At 43.5% G+C, this 24,954-nt stretch overlaps 1 protein-coding gene across 1 annotated transcript in view; it reads right to left on the bottom strand.

Annotated features, from left to right (window-relative positions):
• Positions 1–22,046, bottom strand: part of HERC3 (HECT and RLD domain containing E3 ubiquitin protein ligase 3) — a 49,594-nt gene extending 27,548 nt beyond the window's left edge. Inside the window, exons 1-5 of the mRNA XM_009273529.2 lie at positions 21,974–22,046; positions 20,372–20,629; positions 4,091–4,250; positions 2,568–2,644; positions 1,751–1,972 (exon numbers count right to left, since the gene is read on the bottom strand). Coding sequence (XP_009271804.1) covers positions 1,751–1,972; positions 2,568–2,644; positions 4,091–4,250; positions 20,372–20,597 — 685 coding nt within the window. The 5' untranslated portion in view covers positions 20,598–20,629; positions 21,974–22,046. The remainder of the gene's footprint in view (positions 1–1,750; positions 1,973–2,567; positions 2,645–4,090; positions 4,251–20,371; positions 20,630–21,973) is intronic.
• Positions 22,047–24,954: the final 2,908 nt, after the last annotated feature.

The following is a 24,954-nucleotide window of genomic DNA, read 5'->3' as shown; positions in this document are numbered from 1 at the left end:
GGAGCAGTAGGCACCCCAAAATAGTTAGATATTAAGGGGAGCAGCTACTTCATACCAACAAAAAATCAGGTTCCTACCTATAGAAGTTGTCCATTTTTTAAGACTCTCACCCAAAGATTTGACAGTTGCTTTTTTCTGGGTAGTGAAAGGAAAATGGTCACATTTTCATGGGTTTAGAAATGAGAACAGATTTTTCATTTACTTTGTTCTGTATTTTAGCACTCTGATCTTTATTTTGACAGGAATGACACTTCTTATCTCTAACAGCATAATTGTTAGTGCTGCAGACTACTCATGTTTGTAGACTTTGCTGGTCGTGTTCACTGAGTATAATTCACACTGTCTTACCATGATTCAGTTACCATAAATATCAGGTATTTACTAGAGTGTCATATATTGAGGCTAAGCAGAGTATGATCCCTGGCCAACACAGCCCCACAAGTAGATGCCCCTTATATGTTCATCTAAGATTAGCCCCATGTCAAAGCAAGCCTCTCGCAAAAACTGCAGCTTTGTTGAAGTTAGAAGCATTTATCTGCCAGTCTACGTGGCAGAACATTGCTACTCTTATGCAAGATTAGCTCTCTCTTACATATAGTGCAAGAGAATAGACCTGGAGCAATTTTTGAGAGAACACAAGATAAGCAATAAGTCTTACAGTTGTGTTTCATATTCCTAAAAGTGTAAAGCAAGATGAAATGATGCATACAACATTTGAGCACCCTTTGCTAAACGACAGGCTGTTTTTAAGTAATCACTTTAAATACATGTTCCAGTTGGTAGAGTGGGTTGTCAAAATGCGTCATTCCATTATAGGTACACAAAATGTGAGGTAATGCTTTTCTCTTGCAACATACAGTATTTATATGCTACAACATTATGCAACCTAACATTTACAAATATATACACCTCATGTACTCACCCATGCAAAATAAACTATCTGTGCACAGTAGGTATCACATCCACACTCAGTAACTTGCCGAGATATTTAAAGCTACTCAGCAACTATGCAGAAAACTAAGAGGTTGATTTAAAGCTCCAAAGACAAAAAATCTTACACTCACTTTCTTTTGCAAAAAAGTTAAGAATGTGTTAACAACAAGCAGGGGCGATCTGGGCTTTTCAAACTAGCAGTAATGTCATACCCACTCTTCAGCCTCATTTATAAACCTGTCTTCAAGTCTGTTCATGGTTAGGCTTCACTGAACATGGCCACTTGAAAAAAATACCATTGGCCTTGTGTGTCTGGAAAATTGTGCAACCAATAAACTAGACAACATTTTACAATACTGAGATACTCTGTGTTGCCATCATTTTGTAGCATACAGCTGCTCACCAGTCAAAAACACATTGGGAAACAAGGGGATGGGTTCAGCCTGCTGTTCTGCAGGGAGAGCCTTTGCTCCATATCAACTTCAAACAAAATATGGACAAAGCATTTCTGAGAAGAGGAAGAAAGAATATGAGCATTTCCTTCAATGCGGGCATGCTGACACTCACATTTGAAAGATCTTTCTTTTTGACCTTCCTCACTTCCACTAACATCTACAAGTGGAAAAAAAATGTTTCTGTTCCTACTAAGTAGGAAAAGCCTGTACAGTCCATCAGAGACTGTTCCTCTGCCCTCTCCTCTCAAGAGGAGTTGTTGAGGGTTACTTATCTGCTCAGTAAAAATATACTGTCAATGCGAACAGAGACACTAGGCCAAAAAAGTCCATCCTTCTTTCACCTAGGAGCATAATTTTAATACCTCGTTCATCACTTAGTCCTAGCTGTCCCGAGCTGTTCTTCCCCCAGCCAAACACAGCTCCTGAGAGAGAGAGGGCAAAACTGTGGGCTCCGCCTGCAGCAACCTGAGCCAAAGGGATCCCATCAAGAGACTTGACACGTTGTGGACTGGCTTGGGAGGGACATTCTTTACCCAAGCCCAGCTGACCATAGCTGTTCTGCCCCCATGTGAAGAACTGGCCATCTGAAACAAGGAAAGAACGAACAGTGAGCAAGAGCTGGTCAACAGAAAAGCAAGTTTGTCAAAATGAACAAGAACCAGTGCTGGGGGCTTTGCTCCCACCTGAGCCTCATGATGGAAAAAAAAAATCAAGCAAGACATTCTTTGCCAAAATAAAAGCACAGCCTGAAGCCACCAGGTAAATAAACAGACATGCAACTAAGGGCAAAATACAGTATCAGACTGCTGTAAGTTAAACAGCATAACAAAGAATGGTCCACATGTTGCATACAAAAAAGTAATAGCCAAGGGTAATTTCAACACAAAGAAATTAACTACACACATTTTTCTACACCAAGGTGGAAAGCTTTTAAGTGTTCCTGCCATCATTCACCAGTGAGACAGTGGGTGGCCTGTGTGTAATGTTTTCTTTCTTGACAGTATTGGCAAAGCTCTTCTTCAATATTCATGGTACCTGATCTATTTTATAGCCTCCCATTTGGCCTGAAAGCAGTTCGGACAGGGATGTCCTTGGTTTATTACGCAGAAATATACAATCTTGGACACTGTGCAAAATAACAGCACAAATTTTGGTAATAAGTAATGAATGTTACAGTACCTGCTGCCAAAGCCAGGCAATGCCAATTTCCACAGGAAACCTGCAGTATTGTCTGTTGGTTCAATTTCTTTATCAACCTGAAGACGACAACTATTTTAGAATAAGTGTCCACAAATACAGTATCACCTTAGGTCAAAATTATGATTTCCATTCAGATATTCATTCTATACATACACATAACCTCTGGTTTTGAGACTGAGGAACGGAGTCTTGAAGGTGATGCAGATTCATACATAATAGATGCAAATCTGCGGAGACCTTTAGACACTTGACTACTAACTCCAACTACGTTTACTGCCATAACGCTGAATCCAGCCATCTGGAAATGGTGAAAATAGCTGGTTCTTGGTGTCTCTCTCACTATTCTTTTTCAGGCATCGAGATTTTTCATGCTGTCAGGAGCCTAGCAGTTCCTATGAGTTACAGCACCAAAACCTCTTCAGTCCTTTATACAGAGAATAGCATGTCAAAGATTCAAGTTATTTCACAAAAAAGTTATTTTTAAAATGGCACTATCACATTGACATGTGAGCCTGTCTGTTGTATCAGAGCCACCTGCAAGTTAAGGACTGTCTTCCCACAGAGCCCTTCAACTCGAACATCAATGTTTTGTGACTGAAACTCTTTTCCTTTAAATACTGTTTCAACAATGACAGCCACCCTAGACAGATGTCCCAAACTTCTGCTCTGCACTGGATCTGCAGTGGCAGACCAAATAAGAGAGAGACTACATCTGGTAATGTAGCATGATACAACACCATTAAGTACAAAGAGACCAGTTATCTTCATTACGGTGATAAGCTGAGACCTATCATCTGTGAATTGCTTTGGATGGAGGAGTCTTGGTGTCTGCCACTGGCCACTGCCACCATCTACATGTCCTTGCACTTAACCCTATTTGTGCTTTGACGCAGGTAAGATACATTACATAAGTAAATGAAGAAAATTGAGCACTACCCTGAAGTTTCTGAGCAACATTCACTATTCAGAACTGCAGTAGGCTGGCTTAGTAGCTTTGCTGCTTACAGGCAACACTGCAAAAGTTTCAGAGCTGAGGTGCCAGATTATGCAGCCATATTTTTTCTCCCGTTCTTGAAATCATCTCCTATCTCAGAGGACTTCCTAGGGACTGAAATAGAGACTAGTATCACACGCAGCATTTCTATTTTTGGGTCCTCCCTCGTGCACCTCCTTGCTGTGTAGAAAACACAGTAGCATTTTTCACTGAGGAAGCCAAGCACGCTCTGATTTTCTTTTCCGTGCCCCAAGCACCCACAGGCAGAAGGCCTATCCTGCCCAAACTTCCTGAGGACTTGTCTGAATCCCAGGGGGGCTCAGGGAGCACCAGTACAGTATGGAAAAGGAAGAGTCATCACCCTTACATCCCTATGTGAGAAGTGCCCAATTACTGCCCCTCTGAGAGAACATGCTCCCACTGACTCCAGGCTGGAAGGCGAGCAACCCTTGATGCATCACCTCCAAGGAGCTGCCTTAAGGAAACCTGAACCTGTTAAAAAATTTACCTTGGTACCGTCACTGCATCTTCTATAGTGGTGAGGCCCAACTGTCCATCGCTGCCGGCGCCCCAGGAGAAGAGCTGGCCCTGGTCGCTGAGCGCCACACTGTGAGACTCTCCGCAGGCCACATGCACGATGTGCTGTCCGGCCAGGGCTCCAATTTGCTCTGAGGAAAACAGAAAACCTCCTCAGTCACAGGATTCATCTCAGTGACATGCAGACATCAGGTCTAGGCAAATCTCCATGCAAAGCCATTCAGATGGGTGCACTGATCCTCAATTTAGTTTTAAAACACTTCCTACAGGAGGAAGGCACCAGGTTTTACTGAAAACACGTAGCTGCCGAGTTCTTTGATAGTCTGGTCTGCATATCATAGGAGAAAGGCAGGTACATGCCCCCAGGCACAATGACGGTCTACACACAGACAGCCTCACAGATACAGGGAAACCTATCAGGTTATTTAGGAACAACCAGACTTCCCAGACTTGAGGTTTTCTGACTCAGTTTTGATGTGGGGATCAGCCAGGACCCAGAAATTGGGAGACCCTGTAAAACATTTGACCTTCCACAGCTCATGTCCAATGAAGACGAGTCATCCACAAAGCTAATCAACCCATCCACCCCTTGCTTTACTGCTTGATGCATGAAAGTATGTGTTATGACATCCCCTGTGCTAAGCAATCTATTGATTGATTGCAAAGCTATCAATCTATTAATACCACTGTCAGACACTCAAAAAAGTCGCATAAAAAGGAAGTAAAGCAAGAAGACCTTACAGAGGAATAAAAAAAAAAAATCACTCAGTCCTCAGGAAGATCACCCACAATTGATTTTTCATCATTACATGACATTAGGCAACTGAAGTAGGTTTGACAACTACTCTTACAACATCAACAACCAAATCTTATTCATTACGCAGTTTTTACAAATGGACATGAAAAAGTCTTGTTTTGCAATAAGACATTGGAAGTGCCACATCTGATGGAAAAAACTCCCCACAAGCCAGACAGAAGCAAAGCTGGTTTTCTTTTTTCTTCCCTGAATAAATACAAGTGTTTCAGGTGGATGAAGAAAGATTTCACTCTGTAAGCTACAAGGCAGTGATCAGTTTTATTAAACTCCCACTTGCCTATGACATGAGAGGGAAGGGTAGTTACATGTCATTCTATGAAAATGATACCCCACATCAAAGGCATCCAGAAATCATTAACATACTTAGCACCAAGACCTTCATACCAATCAATCTAAATGTCTTAAATGAATTTAAAAGGAAGGCATCCCTAGGAGGGCTTGCCTTCTAAGTTTGGGAGTCAGAAAATAAGAATCCCAAATGGATGTCATGGAAGAGAAAGGCGACAATTATTTAAGTATGTATTCTAACAGAGGAAAATGCTACCTGAACATGTGCTTCCTTTCACTTGAAGTAATTAAGGGCAATGGAGGTGCAGTTTACAAGTAATAAGCACAAACATCTAGGAGGGCTTGAGGACTGGGCCTGCCTGCCATCCAGCCATCCTTTAGCCCTGCCATCTAATAATGCCCTTTGCCCTGCAGCTTTTTCCAGCAGGACTAATTTCACCAGGTCCCACTGCCAACCCTATGCAAAGACACAGACAGGTTTTGAGGGCAGTAACTCAATTTACACACACAGTTTCCACTCTTGGGCCCATAGCATCCAGCTATAGCACTGCTTGGCAGCCTGTTTTATGTTCATTTGCATATATAATTGAGGGAGCCTATTTTTATCCATGAGCTCTAAACAACCAGCAGCTGTACGGGCTGGTCAAGGTCAATCACAAACAACAGACAAGGCATCTCAACAGCACATGTGGCTGTTGTCTATTCCTCTCAATCACCCAGCAAGACAAAAAAAATATCCACTGCAACATGCCTGACACCACCTAAGTTCAGCCAAACATGTTTCTGTACTGGGAACTGAAGGTCCAAAACTAAAGCTCCTGCTGGAGAAGATCCCACCATCAAAAGAAGAGAGGGATGAAGCCATCCTCATCTCCACAGGAAATCCCTTTGATTCATGAACCCATCATTTTGCTCTAAGCTTGCTGGCCAGGGTGCACTGAGACTGGCTGTTATGCAGAGCACCTGAGCTCTTAAAACTGGTCACAAACTCACCAGCCTGCCCTTCTTCCAAAGCTGGTCCCTGCACACTGCCAAACACTCCAGGGGACAACACAAGTATGACAAAATGACAAATGTGGACAATATGGGAGGCTAGGGCATCCATAACGGAGACTATTTTGCTACCTGCAGGCATGACTAAGCTAATTTCTTCCCTCGGAAAGCAGTATTTGCCACACTAAGTATACATGTCTCATTTGCTGTGGAAGGACTACTACAAGCTGCCCCTGAGCCATCGGAGCACCTTGGGGAGGTGACAGAAGACTCCAGTGACCAAAGATCAGCATCAGGAGCTGAAGGAGGCAGGACTGACCACAGCAGTACTGCAACTGGAGAAAAAGTGCCCTGAGGTATCAGGAGGCTGTGGCAAGGACTACATAGCAAGGGCGTCACACACTGGGACACAGAGGACATCCAATGGGTTTAGAAATCCAGAGTGGCTGCTTCAGTCCCCACAGACCCCATCTTAAGTTTAATTTGGCAACACAAACCTGACCTTGTTCTATGTGCCATCCCAGGGGACTAATAAATACCAGCTTGTTTTGAAAGGCTGCCCTGTGTCACTGAAAGCCTTCAGTGACTGCACTGCTCACTCAAGAAGCAGAGTACAGCCTCACCTGGACTCACTGGATGACCACAGACAGAAAAAGCATGCCTGTCTTGGAGCTGAAGATCTTTGCCTTTAGAAATGTACACATATAGCCCATCTCACCATAGTACATTCCTAAGACCCTGTCAATCACAGCTTGCCTGCAAAGTCGTGAAGAAATGTAAATGCCAAACAATTTAAGTTTTACACACTCACACACATCTCTGGAAAGAGATGGAAAAAAGCTAGCCTTCCCCTGGGGGCACAGTCTGCCCAGGCAGTCCAACAACGGTCCCAGTTCACCGTCAGACTTGCCAAGCCACCGAATATACCATCTCCCTGCTAACGTGGGTAGTATTATCAAAAACATCTGACAATTACTTTTTTGTTGACCTCCCACCCCTTCCTCACATCAAAATGAGGTGTTTTACTGGTTGATATACATTTGTTTTAATTTCCAGAGCATGTTCCAGAGCATCACAACGCCATTTACTCATGCCTTAGAAAAGATGCATCACTGCACTGAGATGAAGGGTGCAGAGGGTGAAGTTTATTCTTAGTATTGTGTCTTTAGTAACTGATTAATAAAACCAGTCAAATGGAGGTTAATAGGCACAATTACATAGAAAGCTAAGCAGAACAAAACCCTGAAAGCAACAGGGAAGGGCTGAAGGAGTTATGCAATACAGTGTTTCAACATGTCATAAAGCTTTCAAAAACAAACAAACAAAAAACCAAGTTCCAAGAAGTACACACTGACCCAATCTTTTCTTTCTGAAGCCATCAGCTCTCAAAACAGCACCAATGCTCAGAAGTCATTTATCAGTTCTTCATATCTGGTGGAGTTCCAATTTTCATTTCTTTCTTCTGTCCACTTTAACTCATGGATCTCAACATAAACAGACACATCAAAGTTTGACTTCTTTTGGTCTTAACCTTGTTAGACCTTTTCATAAAATACACATTGGACCAAAGAATGAGGTCCAGGCAAAATGCCTTCAGGACAGCCCTTCTCTGAATGTTGACAGGCCTGCTCTTGCGTCTTCTTGCCTGTCTGTGGTTCTCAGGGACACTCCAGCCAAAGTTAAGGACAGGTGCCCTACGTTTCTATAACTCAGCTTTCTGACAGTCAGCACATTTAGCTTGAAGGTTTGGAAATGGTACTAAAGCTAGGTCAAGAATGAAAACCCCTGAAAAGCCCACCTTCAGTCCATAGCTTCACTCTTTATAAAATAGGGCTTATACTTTGTCCCCACAGTGTTGGAAAGCTCTACAAGATCTTCAGTGTCTGCAACTGCTGGAAGCACAAAGCACTCAGTTATACTGCACTGATTAGAATGCACAGGCAATGAATGATTAATTAGCTTTCCTACTCCTAGTAAGTTTATCAGAGAGTTGGTACACCCTTTCTATGTATAGCTTCCAGCTGCTCACAAGACAGGCTTTTGCTAGAGGACATGGCAGAATCCTTCAGCCGTATGTGTACCAGGATGTACACAAACAGCACCAGATGGCTTCCACTGTCTGAAAACAACGTAGAGAAACTATCAGCCCTGAGGTTACACCTTCAGTGGCAAAATCTGGATTTCTTTGCTGGTGAGAAGCTGTGGCTTGGAAGAGTTTCAAGCGATTTCAGTCTGCTTGGACACCTGGCCAAAACTCCTCATTGTCTCCCCAGCTTGACAATAAGCAACTCGGAGCATTTGCTCATCTTGATTGTTGCTGTCTGCTAGGAAAGTGCTCATAGACTCTAAGATAGGTGTCTTACTAGCTTGCCTGGATAAGAAAGAGATGGCGGTAGAAACACAGGGAAGGGAGAAACAACTGTTGGCAAGAAATTCCTCTGGGTTAAATGCTAGCAGCTGGCAAGTCTGAGGACAGATGAGTCAATTTCTTTGCATTGCCATACTTGTTAATATAGTCCATGTCCACATTGAGGACACCTGAGCAATGTGCAACCAAGATCTAAAAATCAGAAGTGTGACATACAACATTTTAATGTACAAGGCAGCTGAATATTTAATTAGACACCAATAGCAACCTAAACTTCACCCATATGTCTTTCTGTTCTCCAAGTACTGAAAAGCCTTAATTCTTACAGGAAAGGAGCTGAGTTCTCTCCTTTTGGAGATGAATTACACCAACACATTAAACCATCTAACAAGGTGACACTAACAGCATTAGCACTTATGGAAGCCTGATCCAACAGCCAAAATCTCCATAAAAAACCTGCTACTGCCTTCAACAGGTACTACAAGAAAATGAGAAAAACACTATGGCCCAAACTTATCAGTCACCAGCACTTCATTAAACCACTGTACAAAAAGCAAGTAAACAGTGGATCACCAAACTCCCTGACAAGATTTTTATACATTAAGTAGGAAACTTCAGCTGACTGCCAATTCCCCAGTCTCCACCAACACATCCCAGAGATGTTTCTGCATATGGACATCCTGGCTGTATTTCTAGGCTGTGATGAGCTTCATAATTTCAGTCCTAATGACATCAGCTGAGCATTAAAACATGTCTGGGTGTTTTAATGAAATGGAAAGAGGAAAAAAGAAAAACAAAGTGCAGCAACTGAATTGCTTGCAATCCAAAGTGCACTATGAGAAAAGTACACCCAAGCTTTCTCCCTCCCCTTATGAAGGTTTCTCCTTATTTTGTCAGCATAACTTCAACATCTTAGCTATTCAATGCTTTCACCAGTATTAGCAGCATGAGTACACTCACCAACTTTTCCAGGAAACAGCATCCCCAGTGGAAGTGTGACTCTGCCACTTGGAAACTGGTAACTGGGGAGGGGAAAATCATGCTGTTTGTCAGGGCCTTTTTGCCTCTTCCTCTCTCCTTTAAAGTCCCCAAGAGTAAGCCCCTGATTACCCTCTGTACACTTTCAACTCTGACCACCTAGGCATCTCGTGCTCACAGCTACTACGGACAACATCTGGAGTCTGGGACTGGGAGGAAGAAATCAGACTATAAACCACTTAAGCTTTGGAAAGTCTGTATTTTGCTATCAGGTGCTTTTGAAAACATAACCTAACCCAGCCAGCTAAAACTGCTCCTGTGGCTTCACTCACGCCACCTCTGCAGGCTGTGGTTTGTCAGCAGTAACACCAGAGGAAGGCTCACAGGGCGGAGGCAAGGGCTGAAGGACAGTTTCAGGAACACACCTTTGTGACTGCAGACAGTCTCTGGTATGGCCAGGCATATGACACGCACAACACGTAGGCAGCTGGAACCGCCCTGCCCAACAATTTCACCACCACTACCTTCCTCCTCACCAAGCCTCTCCAAGAAGGCATTACATGCTTGTTGTGTCTTGCATTCAGACTATGAGACTACTGCATGCAAGGGTGTGGGAAACATTGTGCTCTGCACCTGCACAGCACAAGACTAGAAGAGCAAACCCCACGGAGAGACCACATCCCTGCTGTACGACAGCTACCCTCGCTTTCTGCCTGCTGTTCTCACCCATGTATGGCAGGCCCACCTTATTCTCAAACTTCTTAGTATATGGCTCAAGCTTTGAAGTATGGAGCAAGCAAACGTTTACATCAGCATGTAACCTCCTCCAACTTTTGACAACTGAAGTTTACCATATCCATTGAGGAGGCTGGGTTTTACAAGTCCAACTTGCATATATTGAGGTCTTCCTTTCATGAACTTCACGAACTGCTGCTATGCTCGCAGCAGAAAGCGGAGCACTACCAAGAGCAACCTGATTAGAGAGACTGACAAGAGCAGCATGGAAGCTGATAAGGCTCTGATAATTTGGTTACAAAGGAGGAAATGTAAACAGAGTAGACTCACTGAACAAAAAAAAAATAGAGGGGGGAAGACAGTAAAGGACAGAGGACAGACCACAGCAGGTGACATTCCCAGGAACACTGTTGGTCACAGGGGTGGGACCACTGTCCATAGGTCAAGACTGAGAAGCTCCAAGTAACAGAGACAATGATTCTGCAGTCCCCTTTCATCCACAGACACTAATGACACTTAGAGATGACTGCTTCCCTGCACAACACGTACAGTACTGCTCATTAATTTATTTAGCATGGCTACTTACAGGCTTAAATCTGAGAGAGGCTGGTTGAGTTATTAGCACTGCCTTCACTTTATAAAGCTGCCCATGATCATGTCAAGGCAGGAATGCAAGAGCAAGAAGTGAGGCCACCGTGACATCCCAGGGTGTCACTTCGCATACAGTTTGCCAGCTATTCCCCCTCACAGCTGTGAAAGCAGACACCTACCCTGAGAAAGCAAACCCCTTCCTCAGACATAGCCATAGAAAGCTTTTTACTTCACCACATCACTGCCTTTTTTCTAGGGGACATAGCCTCTCCAAGCACCTCCCTGAGGAGCCATAGGCAGACTGGCATAAGCACAGCCAGATGGAGAAGACTCTTGGAAAGGGCTGGGCAGGCAGAGAAGGCTTCAGTCTAACAAGCATCAGCTGGCAGAGGAAAGAATCTTACCTTCAGACCCTGGAGGTAAACAAGTAAGGGCAGCTCTTTCAAAGAGGGAAGGCACCAAGACTTGTGAAGGAAACACAGGAAAATTATATCTTCAGGAAACCCAAAGAGAGCCTGTCTTCCTCTTCAGGTTACTGCAGAGAGTTCTGAAGGTGGTCACTTGGCCAGGCTTGCTGGCCACTGGCAGCACAGAAGCTGTGGCTGGGCTGTGACTCCTGAGAAACCTCTGAGGTCCACCATGCACACCCTGGCAAATGCCACAGCTCCAGGGCAGCAACTCCAGCATGGGCAGGACATGCTAGACCTCAGGATGACATGCTGAGGATGGATATCAGAGGTGGAAGGAGTAATTAGGGAGATGGGTGCATAGATACTGCGTTTGATGTGCTGGTACTACACAGTGCAAAGCCATATTTCTGCCTGCGAAATCCCAAGCAACACCACAGCAATCTTGAGAGCCATGACAGAGGTCAATGGCAGTAAGCAGGGACAGCAGAGCAGGGAAAAGGAAGAATAAGCCCTTCACTACAGTCCATCATAGCCACATGGAGGAGTTAACATAGTCCTGTGGCAACTATTGAGCCAACCTTATAAACACAAAAGAAAAGGCAACCAGCGTAAAATTGACAGCTCCACTTGAAAGCCAGCACTTTCACCTCCTAGCACTGCAAGGAAGAGAGATCTGTTCACATCTTCCCTGCAGTGCTCCCCCAAACACAGCACCACTCCCTTCCCAGCTGCCTTAACACAGCCCCTTCCAGCATACATGCTGGCAAACCACTATGGATTTAAGGCTCCAAGACCCAGGAACATCTACAGCCTGTCCTTGGGGCTCAGTCAGTTGCTCCAGGCAGCAAATCACTGCCCCAGGAGGTAAGATAAGAGTTTACTATTATCCATCTGCTGCACTCAATCCTGCAGCACTGCTGAACAAGTATCTTTCCACAGCACGTGATCATGTCTGAGCAGAGGGCTCAAAGTGAAGCACATCCAAGTCCCTGCAAGACAGTATTGCTGCATACCATACACACTGCAAGCAAGCCAAAAGGGCTTCGCTCCACTTTTTGCCTCTGGACAGGTGCTATTTTGCCATCTTTTCAGATTAGTGGAGCAGTTTTGCACAACAGGAAGCATTTAGCCTTCACATGGGCATTTTATATTTTCTTCTAGAAGGGAGGCTACATTTTCTAGGTAGCTGCACTTGGCAGAGTCTCACTTGTGGCAGCCCCAGGCTTTGGTGAAGTAGCATGTGATTTTCAAAGGCACTTGGTGTGCTCCTCACTCTGTTCCCATTTATTTCAATCCTGCAGTGATTTGCATGGGAGCAGGACAAAGCCACACATTCCTGAAAAGCCACACCTGGCACAGTGCAGATTCAGTACAGCACCCTTGCTCTTGCTTTCAGTGACATCCCCATCAGGTTCACAAATACTGCTTGAAAATACATTACTGCAAAGAAGCACGGTGACTGGGAAAGGGAGGTAATTAATGCAGTCCTATTAAACATTTACAAAAGTTTATTAATTTTCTCTACTGTAAAATTTGAAGGGCATTCTGAAAAAAAGGAGATATGAGCATCTGTACATTCCTTTTTGGTGAGTTTATATCAGCAGGCAGCTGTTCAAAAGGCAGGTCAGGTGTTAAAAGAGTGAACATTTCTTCACAGCTCTGCTGTAAGAACAGCTGTTTTCTGCTAGCAGCCTTAAGTATCAAAAATATTTCATTTCTGAGAAGAAAAAGAAGTTTCAAAGATCTTTGAGATAAATTCTTCCTTCCAATACAGCTTAAGTAGGACTATCAGGCTGTTTAATGTTGACTGAGTCAAACTTAAAGTCATCACAGACATAGTTATGCATCTTCTGGAAGATTTGATGTCTATAGACAACAGAGCAAGCAACAAGCATACACCATGAGCCAGAATCAAACTCAGGCCTTCCATATAATAGTTACACACTGAAAGACAAGCTAACCCCTTTTTAATCAGGAAAGGGGACATTCACCCTGAAGACCCTACACACTCTTGTGAGCCTTCAAGATCAAGTCAGACAGAATGCTTTACATTCACCTTTACCAAACTCAGGCTTTGTTACCTCAAAACACGTGACTGCATGTTTTCATGCAAAGGAAACATAGGATATTAAGGCAAGGGAAAAGCCATCCTTACTGAGGAAAAGCACCTGGGCTGCTTTATTGGGAGTGAATAGAATTTTTGGAGTTGATGGGGAGACATTTCTTATTTCAGATGTCTATTCATAGACCCCCACCTATACAAAAGCTGCCCAGTAACTACGTATCACCTGTGGTTGTGTTACATAACACATCTTGAAGACAGCAATGAACTTCCAGCATCAACAGCCACCAAACTACTGAAGTATCTCCTAGAAGCTGGGACTGTCAGCCCTACTTACGCATTCATACTCGGACAACTATTCCGAGTACAAAAAGGTTGAGGCATTCAGAAAACTTGTGTCTATCACCTCAAGCTTCTTTCCTGCCCTCTCCATTTACCTCACCACACACAGAGCTACCCACCCATTTTATCCTGAGCCCATCTTTGGTTGCAGGAGAGGGGACAGTCATTAGTGCCACACACCATGCCAACAGCAGGGTTTCATGCTCCTTTCAAGCCAGGCATGTGGACAGCCTTTATTTCTGTTGCACCTTCAGAAATCCTCTGAATAGTACACGATACAGGAATAACAAATATGACCAAGATAAATGCAAGTTTAAGTTGCTAAACTGCCCTACAAATCCCCAATTACAGGGCAAAAAGCTGGTCATTCCTACTGCACCTCTGCCTTTCGAGACAAGAGACATTAAAATGGTCCCTCATATCCCCAGTAAAATAGGCTGTACTGATTCTAAAAAAAAAAAGTATCTTACTTCCCTGGGCTCACTCTTGCTTTTACCCCTCAAAGTGAAATCAAGAGAGAAATCTGGTGGTTGTAACAATACATGGGGTGGGGGGTGTTTTGTTTTTAGAGACAGCACTTCAGAGTTACATCTGAGAACACATTACAGCCATTTCAGGCTCAGACTGTAAGTTTCTTTACTGACAAGAAACCAGATTTCTACCAGTTTAGGCTCTCCTAAAGAGCCTTATCTCTCCCCTCAGTTTAGGCTCTCCTAATCCTGCAGCCTCAGAGAGTATTGGTAGAAGTCAGTTCTCATGATCCAGACCACACAAATTTTAAAACAGACCACTATAAATATCTGGCATATTCAGAGCCTTCAGCCATCCAATTCAACACAATACATGCATATTTAAGATATCTAAGGGAAAGCACTTCCTTTGATTTTATTTCTCATTCGACCATATACATATTGTTTCTCAATGAAGTCATTTTTAAATCCAGCCTTCTAATTTTTGAAACCTAAAATCATCCTGAAGCCCAAATTGCACCAGTTCAGCTGAGATGGACAAACCACAACACAAGTCCATGTTGCTGGATGTTGCTGCAGTCACTAGTGAATGCATAACAACCTCAAATAGCTTCATCAGATCCTGTGAGCGATCAAAGGAGGGAAAGGGATGAGTATAAATGAACATATGCGACTCCACAAAGGGTGGCCGGCTTAATAATCTGACTCTTTTTTACAAATAAAATTTACAATAGGTGCTGAAACATAAATTGTGTCCTAATCCTTCCTTTATTATTTTTCCAGTTTAAAGTCAGCTGCTGCAGGCCAGCACAGAAGGCCTGACTCTGCAAGGGTCTCTCTGTCCCCCAGATGGCTCCATCCCTCCCCGCAGATCCCTCAGCATGCTTGTTTCCAGGCACATCCTCCCAGGCTTTGGCAGGACCAATGCCTACAAGCAGGGCTGCCATACCCCTACTACATCTTTTACAGCCTGTGGCTCTGCTTTGGGGGTGTAGAGAAAATGTGATGAATGCAAAGCAGGACTCTGCCAGACCACACCACTTGGGAAGTGTTGCAATAGCTGCGTGCTGAGCCTCAGCTCCATGCCCAAAGAGGGAGACAAAACTGTCTCACATCCACCTGCTTAGTGGAACCTCCTGGAGTTACTGATGTTTAAGCTCTTTTTTCTTGTTTCACTCCTCATGCAAAGAGGAGGAAGGCAGGGGGAACTAACCGTTCTCCTGCCACTGTCATCCCACCTGTGAGCAGCTCTCAACCTTACCTATTCAATGCAGCAGCCATACCTCCTCATCTGCAAACTGCTCATTTCCACAGCTGCTTCCAACAAACACAAGCCCTGCCACCTCTCCTCCTCCTGAGCAACCAGGGCCTCCTGGCTGACTTCCCACCCACCAGGAAGAGTCTAAAAGAGGAAGATCCATACAGATTGTCATTCCAAGCAGGTCACACATCTGAATTCTCAGCTGTTACAGGGTTTATGATTAACAGGCATGCCACAGTGAGCACCCAAGGTCTCTGGTCACTGTAACCGTGTGCTGAAGTTCAGGACAAGTGGATTGATGTTTGAAAAGAAAGGCCACTGAGTTCAGAGAAATCCAGGGGATCGGGATCATGTAGTGGTTTTTTGTTTTGGTGGGTTTTTTTCCTGCTTCTTGAAAGAGATTGAACATAATGATATTTCTAGCCCTGCAGCTATGAGCAGATAGATTCCACAAAGCACACAGAAGCAGTGCTACCCTGCACATTTGCATGCAGATAGGAAATTTGGTAAAAAAGCATGGTTTTGGCTGCTGTATGTTACCAGAGGAAAGGTTTGAGTCAAATTTGGCACCAGACATTTTCATGTAACTCTCCTGAGACACTAATTACCAAAGCCCAGGTTTTCTCAGTAGCAGAAGTCAGATGAAGTCCAAATGACTTGCAGAGAACAAATCTCTAGACCAGAAAACAAGTTCCACGTCTCAGACTCAAGCATGTTTTTAAAGCTTTACAAATGGCTAACAACCAGCTAGTTATTTCACACTCCTCTGTAATTCAGCCCAAATCCAAAAGAGCCTTTACCTTAAGTACCTGGGCCTGTCTTTTGTTCCCCAGCATATGTATGCATGCACATTCAGCTAAGACACACTTATCTAAGAATCATCACGGGGAGTCAAGACATCACGTCTGACCTGAAGAAAAATCAATCCAAGTGAGATTACAGATCTTAAGAAGTAGAAATTTAGATATAGCTACGGAGAATAGATTTCTTGTTTCCTAAACTACTGCAGTACAAAATTATCACTTCCCATCAGAGACATAATGTATGTTAACACCTGATGATGCTCAGGGAATTAATGCAAACTCAGACTGATTTTGCAGAACAGTAGGCTCAATACTTCACAACTAAGTTCTCCAAGTTGCTTCTCCTAAGGCATTGTCAGAGACTCTGGGGACTCCCAAGTGCATAACACCATAAGTGAAAATTAGGACAGGTCAGACAGAAGCTTTATTAACTATGGTCATAGTGAAAGAACACTGGGACAGCATCTCCCCCTCTGCATCCCTGCCAAGTGATTGCAGAGACACAAACTATAGACTGTTTCAGGGGAAAAAAGAAAAAAAAAAGAGGTGAGGAAAAACAATCATTTCAATATTAACAAAGCCAGGTATCCATCCCTGAGAGGGATGGACTCCTCAAGTAGCTTGCTAACCACCACAATTCAAAGAAGGAATGAAACAGTAAATAGCAAGACAATGTGGGGAGGTGGCTCTTGATGGAGCCCATAGGAGTGGCACACCCAGTATTACCCTAGCTCAGAAGTGGGGAGTTGGAAATGATCACAGGCTGTTAGCTTTTAGTCCAAAGGAACATTCTTTTGGTTAGGATAAACTTCTTAGACATCTTAAATATTGGATTTCACATTGCGGTGGTAAAATTAATGAAAGGGCACTTCCAGAAAATAAACCTCTATTGACTCATATTCCCCCAGTAATTTCTGTTCCCTGTAGCGGAGAGGCACAGGAATCACTTCGCCGGCTGCTATCCTGTCTCTACATTACATCCACAAGCTCAGCTGATGTGACAGTAAACACAGCTTTTTAATTAACAAGTTTCTTTAATTTCAAAATGTGCCCTCTAAAGGACTCCTCTAAGAGGAACTGTTGAAACGAGTCTGTGCCACTTTGACATTTTTGTGAGTAGCATGAATGAGAAGAAAAATTGAATCCTCCTACTACAGATTGTGTAAATGGGCAGCAGAACAAGAGGAAAAAAAGAATTATTTGGAATACATAGTAAGGGAAGAAAGGAAGGCAAAGTCTTCAAAAGCACTCACTACAAATATAACAACTCTTCTCCCACTGGAAGTCACTAGTAAAACCTGCAAGCTTCGCAAGGAGAACAGGGTTAGATCCCTGTTCAGTGCATTGCAAAGTCCCAGAATTTTATTCACAAGCAGACATCATCCTGGGAAATAACCACCTCTGATTAAACAACATGATCATATATTCTGAAAACACTAATTGAAGCTTTTAGCTTGCTGGCAGCATAAGCCTCACATACACACACAAAAAGTGAGAGATAAAAGGGAGTTTCCTCTTACAAGCACAGACCTGGGCAGCAGGAAGGAGATCACTCCACCCACCTGAAGTCATCTAGCCTTCAAAAGGTTCAAGACCCCCTGCATGTGTCTTGATGTTACTCTCTAACACAACCAAGCCACTCTGCAGGCCGCGGTAAGCATTTCTGAAGTCCAAAGGGGGCTATCCAGGGGCTGCCTGGAGGGGACAATCAGTATTGTGTCACAGCCTCCTGCAGCAGGAGAGGCAGCTCACTTCCAGAGCTGGGCAAAGGTCAGCCACTTCTAGCTGCCCTCACAGGCTAGGCAGAATCAAGCCATAAGGCAGTAAAACTAAGAGGCCTCAGCCCACGCTGCCCTGTCCAGCAGAGGCTGCAGAGATGCAGCTGCAAGACTCCCAGTTCCAGGCATTTCTCCTGTTCACCTCAGACACCTCTCTCTATCATCTTCATCAGCTCACGACCCTATACCCCATACATACATCTTCACTTCCTATCAGACATGGCTTCATTCATAGGTCCACAACTAATGGAGAACAAGAAAGATGATCTTTGACATGCCTTTCTATACAGAAGGTATAAGGTCATCTTTATCCCATGCAGGGGAGATGGGAGTGAAAGAGGGCTTGATTCTTCTTGTTCCTGTTTGCAAAGGAGAACCAAGAAATTCAGTTCCCATTGCTGCAAGCCAAAGCAGACCCACACAAAGCAGTCTCTCCTGGTTTACTGTTGTTATCATAAAGACTGCTGTGACTGTTCACCATGAGCTAAAAAGGGAAGCTGTTGCTTGCTTTACAGCACATCCCTCCCACCTGCCCCAGCCAGCAGAAACCCCACTGCAGGCACAGCCAGTAGTGCTGTGTTGGTATAGAAACACGGTTTCTCAAAGGTGGTCACAGGCTTCTCAGAGCAGCACTGCAGAACCTTTTTCAGAATAAATGAAACCTGCAGGATAACTGGGAGTTAGTGTCACATCTTAGCGACAGTCCCTTAATTTAAGGGGTAGAAGAAAGGCACTTGACATCAAACCCAAAGAACTTTTTATTTCTATTTCCAAATCTCTGACTGCCCCTCTTCTACAGCCCTAGCTGAAGGCAGGATTACCTAGTTGCTAGAGGTCTACAGCATTCAGGGTTTACATTTCCAGCTCTGATCATCTTCTCACTGTGAAGCCTCCATTTTCATTATCATCTTATGCTCGATTTATTTTATGGGTAAATGGCAGGCAAGCCCAAAGATGTTTCTCAGAGTACACGTCTTTACAGCACTCAGAACAGTACTGAATTTCTAGGGCCTCTGCACTAGAGGCATGCAGCTCGTTAGGTGATTTTCAGGATGAAGTATCCTCATCAGGTTGGGTGGAATATTCACTAGGCTTGGCTTCCTTTTACTAAGCTGCTCATTTATTCCAGGGCCTAAATTTACAAGTCCTCAGAAGATAAACAGTGGCTGTGCACAGAGAGGACTTAAGCACTCCTGATAATTACTAAAAGAGGTCAGGACTGTCTGGAAACCACTTGTAGGAAAAGCAAGAGAGGCCAGATTCAAGGTCAACTTCTCTAATCCAGCATCACAGACATCCAACATCTACCACCCCATTTTGAAAGAAAGAGACAAAAGACACGCTGACAGAAAAAAGGAGCAGTGGAATCAGTCAGGTCAGATTTGCAGATACTACATGGGGAACCTGTGGCTATTCTGTATGCATCTCATCTATCATGCAATAATAGAGTACGCTACAGAAGGCCAAGCCCTACAGAGGGTAGCCTGCAGTTTGAGGAAAGATGATGTCTTATTGCTCTAATTACCCATGGAGGAATTTTTATTATTTTATGGAAACAGAATACCTGTATCTTTACCACATGTCAAAACGAAGAAGTTAATGAAAGCTGAATTGGAAGGCCAACATTCAAAATAAAGTCCATAAGAAAGGTTTCAGGGTTTCTCAAAATAACAATACACAACCAAACCACTCCTTGACCCTGGGAAGGAGAGGCATTAGCTGCCTGTGGTTCTGCACACACAGGTTCTGCCCACTGGAACACAACAAAGAAAATGCAGTTTGAGTCTGGGGAATACAAGGCTAGAACGACCTTCTTCTAGACTAAGAAAGTATGAAGGGGTGAAGGCACAAGTCAACAAGAGATTTCCAAGAGGGGAAAACAAAATTTATAAACCCTCTTGGCCAAAACCAAGTTTGTCCTCCACAACTATATTCAACACAGATCTCTTCTCTTTGATGTAAATGACAAAATTCCCAACTATAACCGAACAAGAGTAGGCATAAGGGCACAGTGCAATTGGAAAGACAAAGCAGAAGACACTTGTGACTCATGGCCCTCTCTTCCCTTTTATAAAAAGGCAATATAATGCCAAATAACACAAATCTGCCCTGAGACCATCTGCGCTTGCCTGTTTTGACGCATTTCCCAGACAAACTGAGCAGACCTGTCTCCCCACCCATGCTGCTCAGCTTTAGCTTTCCAGAGCCAGCAAATATTATTCAGCATCATTACTGTGTTACTACACATGATCTTCAGCTCTGTTAGCTGCTCCAGAGCAATCAACACAAAGCAGTTTCATCTTCTCAGCCCACCAACCTCAAGACAGTTTAAAGCACATCTAAAAAGCAGACTTACCTGGCTTGCTTCCTTCACAGTCATGCCCCAGTTGGCCTTTGGTGTTCAAGCCACAGGTATATACTTCCCCATCTTCCAACAGGAACATGGAGTGGTTTCCTCCACATGCCACCTCCTTGACATTTCTGTCATGAATGAATCCATACACCTGCGGTTCAGGAATGATGACCTGGAGGTTGCTACCTATCCCAGGTTGTCTGAAAGACGAGTATCCCCAGCATAGCATTTTCTCTCTTTTCAGCAAGTCATGTATCCTTCCTGGGCGAGAGAAACAGGGGAAGGAGTGTGAATGAAGCAAGTACCCAACAAGTGATCCTACAGAGATAAGCTCCTCAGAGCAGGAGGCGGAAACAACCAAAAAAGGCATTCCCTGCATGTCTGTCAGGCTTGTGGACTGCCAGTAAAAAGGGATTTCCACCATTACACAGACAAAGAGGAATTAAGAAAGCTCAGCTCAGGTACTGAGTCAGCACCTTCGTGCCCTGGCCATCTCCATCTGTAGGGCAGTAGAAGTATTCTGAAACTCTGCAGACCTGAGCTTTTATTTCAGAAAAATCACTGCTTTGAAAACCAAAAACTAACCAACTCCCCAAACCAACTGTAATACCTTTTAGACTAACAGGTCCGAACCTGAACTTTTAGAGTTATAGTGTTATATTTGGAACCACTGCTTAAAGAAATCTTTAAAAATTATCTGAAAGGTGGTCAGACTAGTCCTGAACAGACCAACCTAGGTATTTGTGGTGTACTGGCCAATGCAGAACTGTATTATTTCTGATAAATCCGGATTAAGAAGTATTTTGCTCAACTGAACACATTCTTGCAACCCAAGTATGTGCATGTACACACACACATCCCTAAACTGCAGCAAGAATTTCTCAAGAAGCAGCCGTTCACATGGAGCGGCACACTGACAGCTTGGCCCTGACAGCAATGGACTGATAACATTGATGCAACTTGCCAGCAGTCAGGTGTTATCTTTTGTGCTACACTCAGTGAGAGTCAGGGATTTCAGAGAGTGGGGTAACATGGGAAAGGAAAAAACATAGCAATATAAAAAGCCCAAGGAATTACTCAGCCTGAACTTGATAATGACAACAGGATGCTAATGCATAAAAGCTGGGGGGAGGGAAACCACTTTCATTCCAGAAGAAGCATGTGAAAGACTTTAGTAACACTCCCTTGTCAGTCCTCATCTCAATAGGTTTGGGTTATTTGTTAAACGAGCTATACTAATAAGACATTAAGAACTCCTCTGCTTGAACCAGAAACCGATTAAAGCTTTTTTTTGTAAAGGGAAGAAGAAAGAAGAGACAAAAATAAAAGATCCAAGACATCAAGTCTTATGACTCACCACACCAAGTTTTAAACTAAGGCAATTTACAGCAGCATCATTTACTATCTTAGCACAGGATCAAAAAAGCAAAACATAACCCTTGAAGCACCAAAGATTCCTCAGGGAAACAAGATTCCTCCTCTCCTATGCAGATAGGAAACACATGCATTCCATTTGTTTCCAAAGCCTGGTGCTAATTCAAGCTCCAGGTATTAGCAATAAAGCCTTTCCTAATCTAAGCCCCAAGCAACAGGTGTTCATCTCACCCCACTATCCTTGCCTGTCAGCTGTGGTCACGCAGTCAGGTGTGGTCCCTTCCACTGAGGCAGGACTGAGCTGGATGGAGGAGGAAGAGGATTGGATTTTCCAGTTGTACTTCATCAGCGGTGCAATTTCCTACCACTAACCATTTACTAGGATCTCTTATTAGGTGCTTTAAAGCATGCTATGAATCCCATTTATCTCTAACAGCCCTTGCTCCTTTATAGCATACAATTCATTCACATCCACACATGTGCTTATCACTGGTCAGCTCCAAAGCACTCAGAGGAAAAAGCAGGAGGTTACAAGGCTCTGTCTAGTTAAATCAGTCATTGTGTACACTCTGTACTTGGTTGCCCTCAGCACAAAAGCCTGATGGAAGATACCCTCTACACTGACTACGCTATTACCTACACTAAGAATAGGAATGCCGTGGGACACAGTAAAATTGAAGTGCATGCATGTGCTTTAAATGACAACTGCTATATTTATAGTGAACTTCACGTTCTGTCTCAAAAAAACCCAGCATAAGCAACACCCTGAAGGTGGCAACACTAAGGCAGGGAATCATTTCAAAACTGTCATCTTAAACAGCAGAAACCTGGGACTGCCATTTCTCTCAGCCTGGGGAATTACCTTGTTATGAAGATACAAGCAGCACAATACCAGCAAACCTGAAGATCCAAAGATCACACTCCCTGCTAGTATCAGTGGATGTTGCCTCTGAGCTGAAAAGATTTCACCACTATGACTTGAACTACAATGACATTGTACAACATGAGCTAAATATTAATTTGGGATATCTTTCTAAAAGGGTTCCTGAACAGTCTGCTCCCCATAGACTACCGTCATCTTTCCTAGTGCTAGTTTCATTTAAAATGCTAAAAATATTTTAATTACTTTCCTTGTGTTCATATTCCACACAAGAAGTTGCCGTAATGGGCAGGGGGATGCAACGTGATTGGTAAGAGATGGTTTTTCCTCTAGGTAAGACTATTTAAAACAGTAGAGTTCAAACTCCCAGTAATTCATATGCACACTAGGGTCATATTTCAGAGGAGTTCAACCCTCATTCATGCTAGTGGCCACATTTTCTGAAGCACCCTGAAGTTTAACAATCCCTACGGCAGACGATGAGGGATGCCAGACCCCTTAGAAAATCCGATCTTAACTAGATTTTTGGTTAGTTTTTTTAAATTATCTCCATTGAATCCCACCCCCCCATCCTCCAAACATTTTGCTGATAAATCCCTTTGCAGCCCTATTCCAAGGAGACAGAGCAGCACTTTCCACTCAAGAGTGGAAAGTGGCTATGTTGGTTTTCATTTGAGTGTATGGGCACAGCTAAATATTTTCCAATGGCCTGGTGAGCCACATTTTTAATTTACTTATTTTGAAGACGTAAGTCTTAATACATCATGTATTCAAGTAGGAGCTGTGTCCTGAAACACAACAGGGCTTCAAATGACAATTTCACACTCCGTTTCCAATCTGGTTAACGCAGTTACTCTTCTCTGACATTAGTGGAGAAAGTAAAAATGCATGTTACACTGCAAACTACCTCTACAAGCTGCACACTCTCCTTATACTGAAACAATTATATAAAAAGTTTCTAGTGTGGGCAGGCACTAACACAGACATGTGTCTGCACATACACCAACACATATAAGATATAGATCAGGTTCATATTCATTTATCTGAAATTTTAAAAGTGACTAATTATTCCTAGCGCTCAGCTCAATACACCTTAAAAAAGTTGGATTTTTATCTTCAGAGAACAAACCCTTACAGAAGGTGGTTTGTTTGTTTGTTTTTTTAAATACATCAGTTAGGGCATTAAAGTTCCCAGTCCCTTTTAAAAATTGGATTGCAAAAAGCACAAGAGCTGCAGTACCCAGCCACATCACCTATTCCTGTTTCTTCACAGATCACAACACAGCCAGCTTGGTATTCACGTTTTAGAGATAAGAACAAATGCAATGCAGCAAAGCTGGTCATTTACAGAGAAAAAGGGGAAGGGGGGAAGGTATAACCCAACATCCTCAAACCCTGATATTCCAGGAATAATTCACCATCAAAACAGCAAGGATGTACACAGCACAGCCAGAGATAGGAAAACCTCACACTGTGGGGCATATTTTGAGGAAATCTATTGTGGGTGGAAGATCCACCCTCTGCTACAATAAGGCTCAGCTTACATACTAAGTATATATCCTTTGGTGACAAAACAACCCTGGTGGTTTGGTAAAAATAATAACGCTGTATCTAAGATCATGACAGGATGTGTTTTATTTTGCTTTTTTTTTCCCCCTTTTCTTTCTTTTTAATAGCTGTCATGACACACACAGTCTCTTCACACAATCATACAAACATATTCTAAAGCCATAGCTGTGACCGCAACTGCACCCTTTCTGGGAAAGTTAGTTAAGTAAATACCAACAAGCAACACTCAAGGCTGAATGAATGCTCTCTAAACAAAGAGATCTGCCAACTGGCAGGGCATGAATAAACAGTTTTTTCCTTCCCTGTTGTTTGTGAGATTTCAGCTAGCAAATGTGCTCCTTTTATCAGCATTGCCCAATAATGAAGGAATTTACTGCTCCTTTCTGCCACTAAGCCTCCAAGCCCACTTTCTTCTTCCTTTTGCCTTCGTTTTACTCCAACTTAGTGTCCAGTGTAGACCAGGCCATAGAGCAAGAGAATGCAAGGTGTAACAGCGAATAAGTTAAAGCAGAAACAGAGCATTTCCATTGTATAACCACATGCCCTCAGCTAGAGGCAACCCCATAGAAAACATTTAAAAATAGATAAGGTCAAACAAGACCCACATCACCTCCATTTTGCAATCCCAGTAAGAACACCTCCCTGCCTTCACCCCAGACACAGGCTTCTTGGCTTCCGTGCTCGCTGCCGCTGCTTCCCACACCCAGACCGGCCGTTTCCAGCGAGCTCTGCGCGGCCCGGCGGGCACACCGACCCCCCCGGC

This window comes from Aptenodytes forsteri, unplaced genomic scaffold, assembly GCF_000699145.1.
Source record: "Aptenodytes forsteri isolate BGI_AS27 unplaced genomic scaffold, ASM69914v1 Scaffold93, whole genome shotgun sequence".
NCBI lineage: Eukaryota > Metazoa > Chordata > Aves > Sphenisciformes > Spheniscidae > Aptenodytes > Aptenodytes forsteri.
Note: the sequence above shows the minus strand (reverse complement) of the source record. Positions and strands in the feature narration are given on the sequence as shown.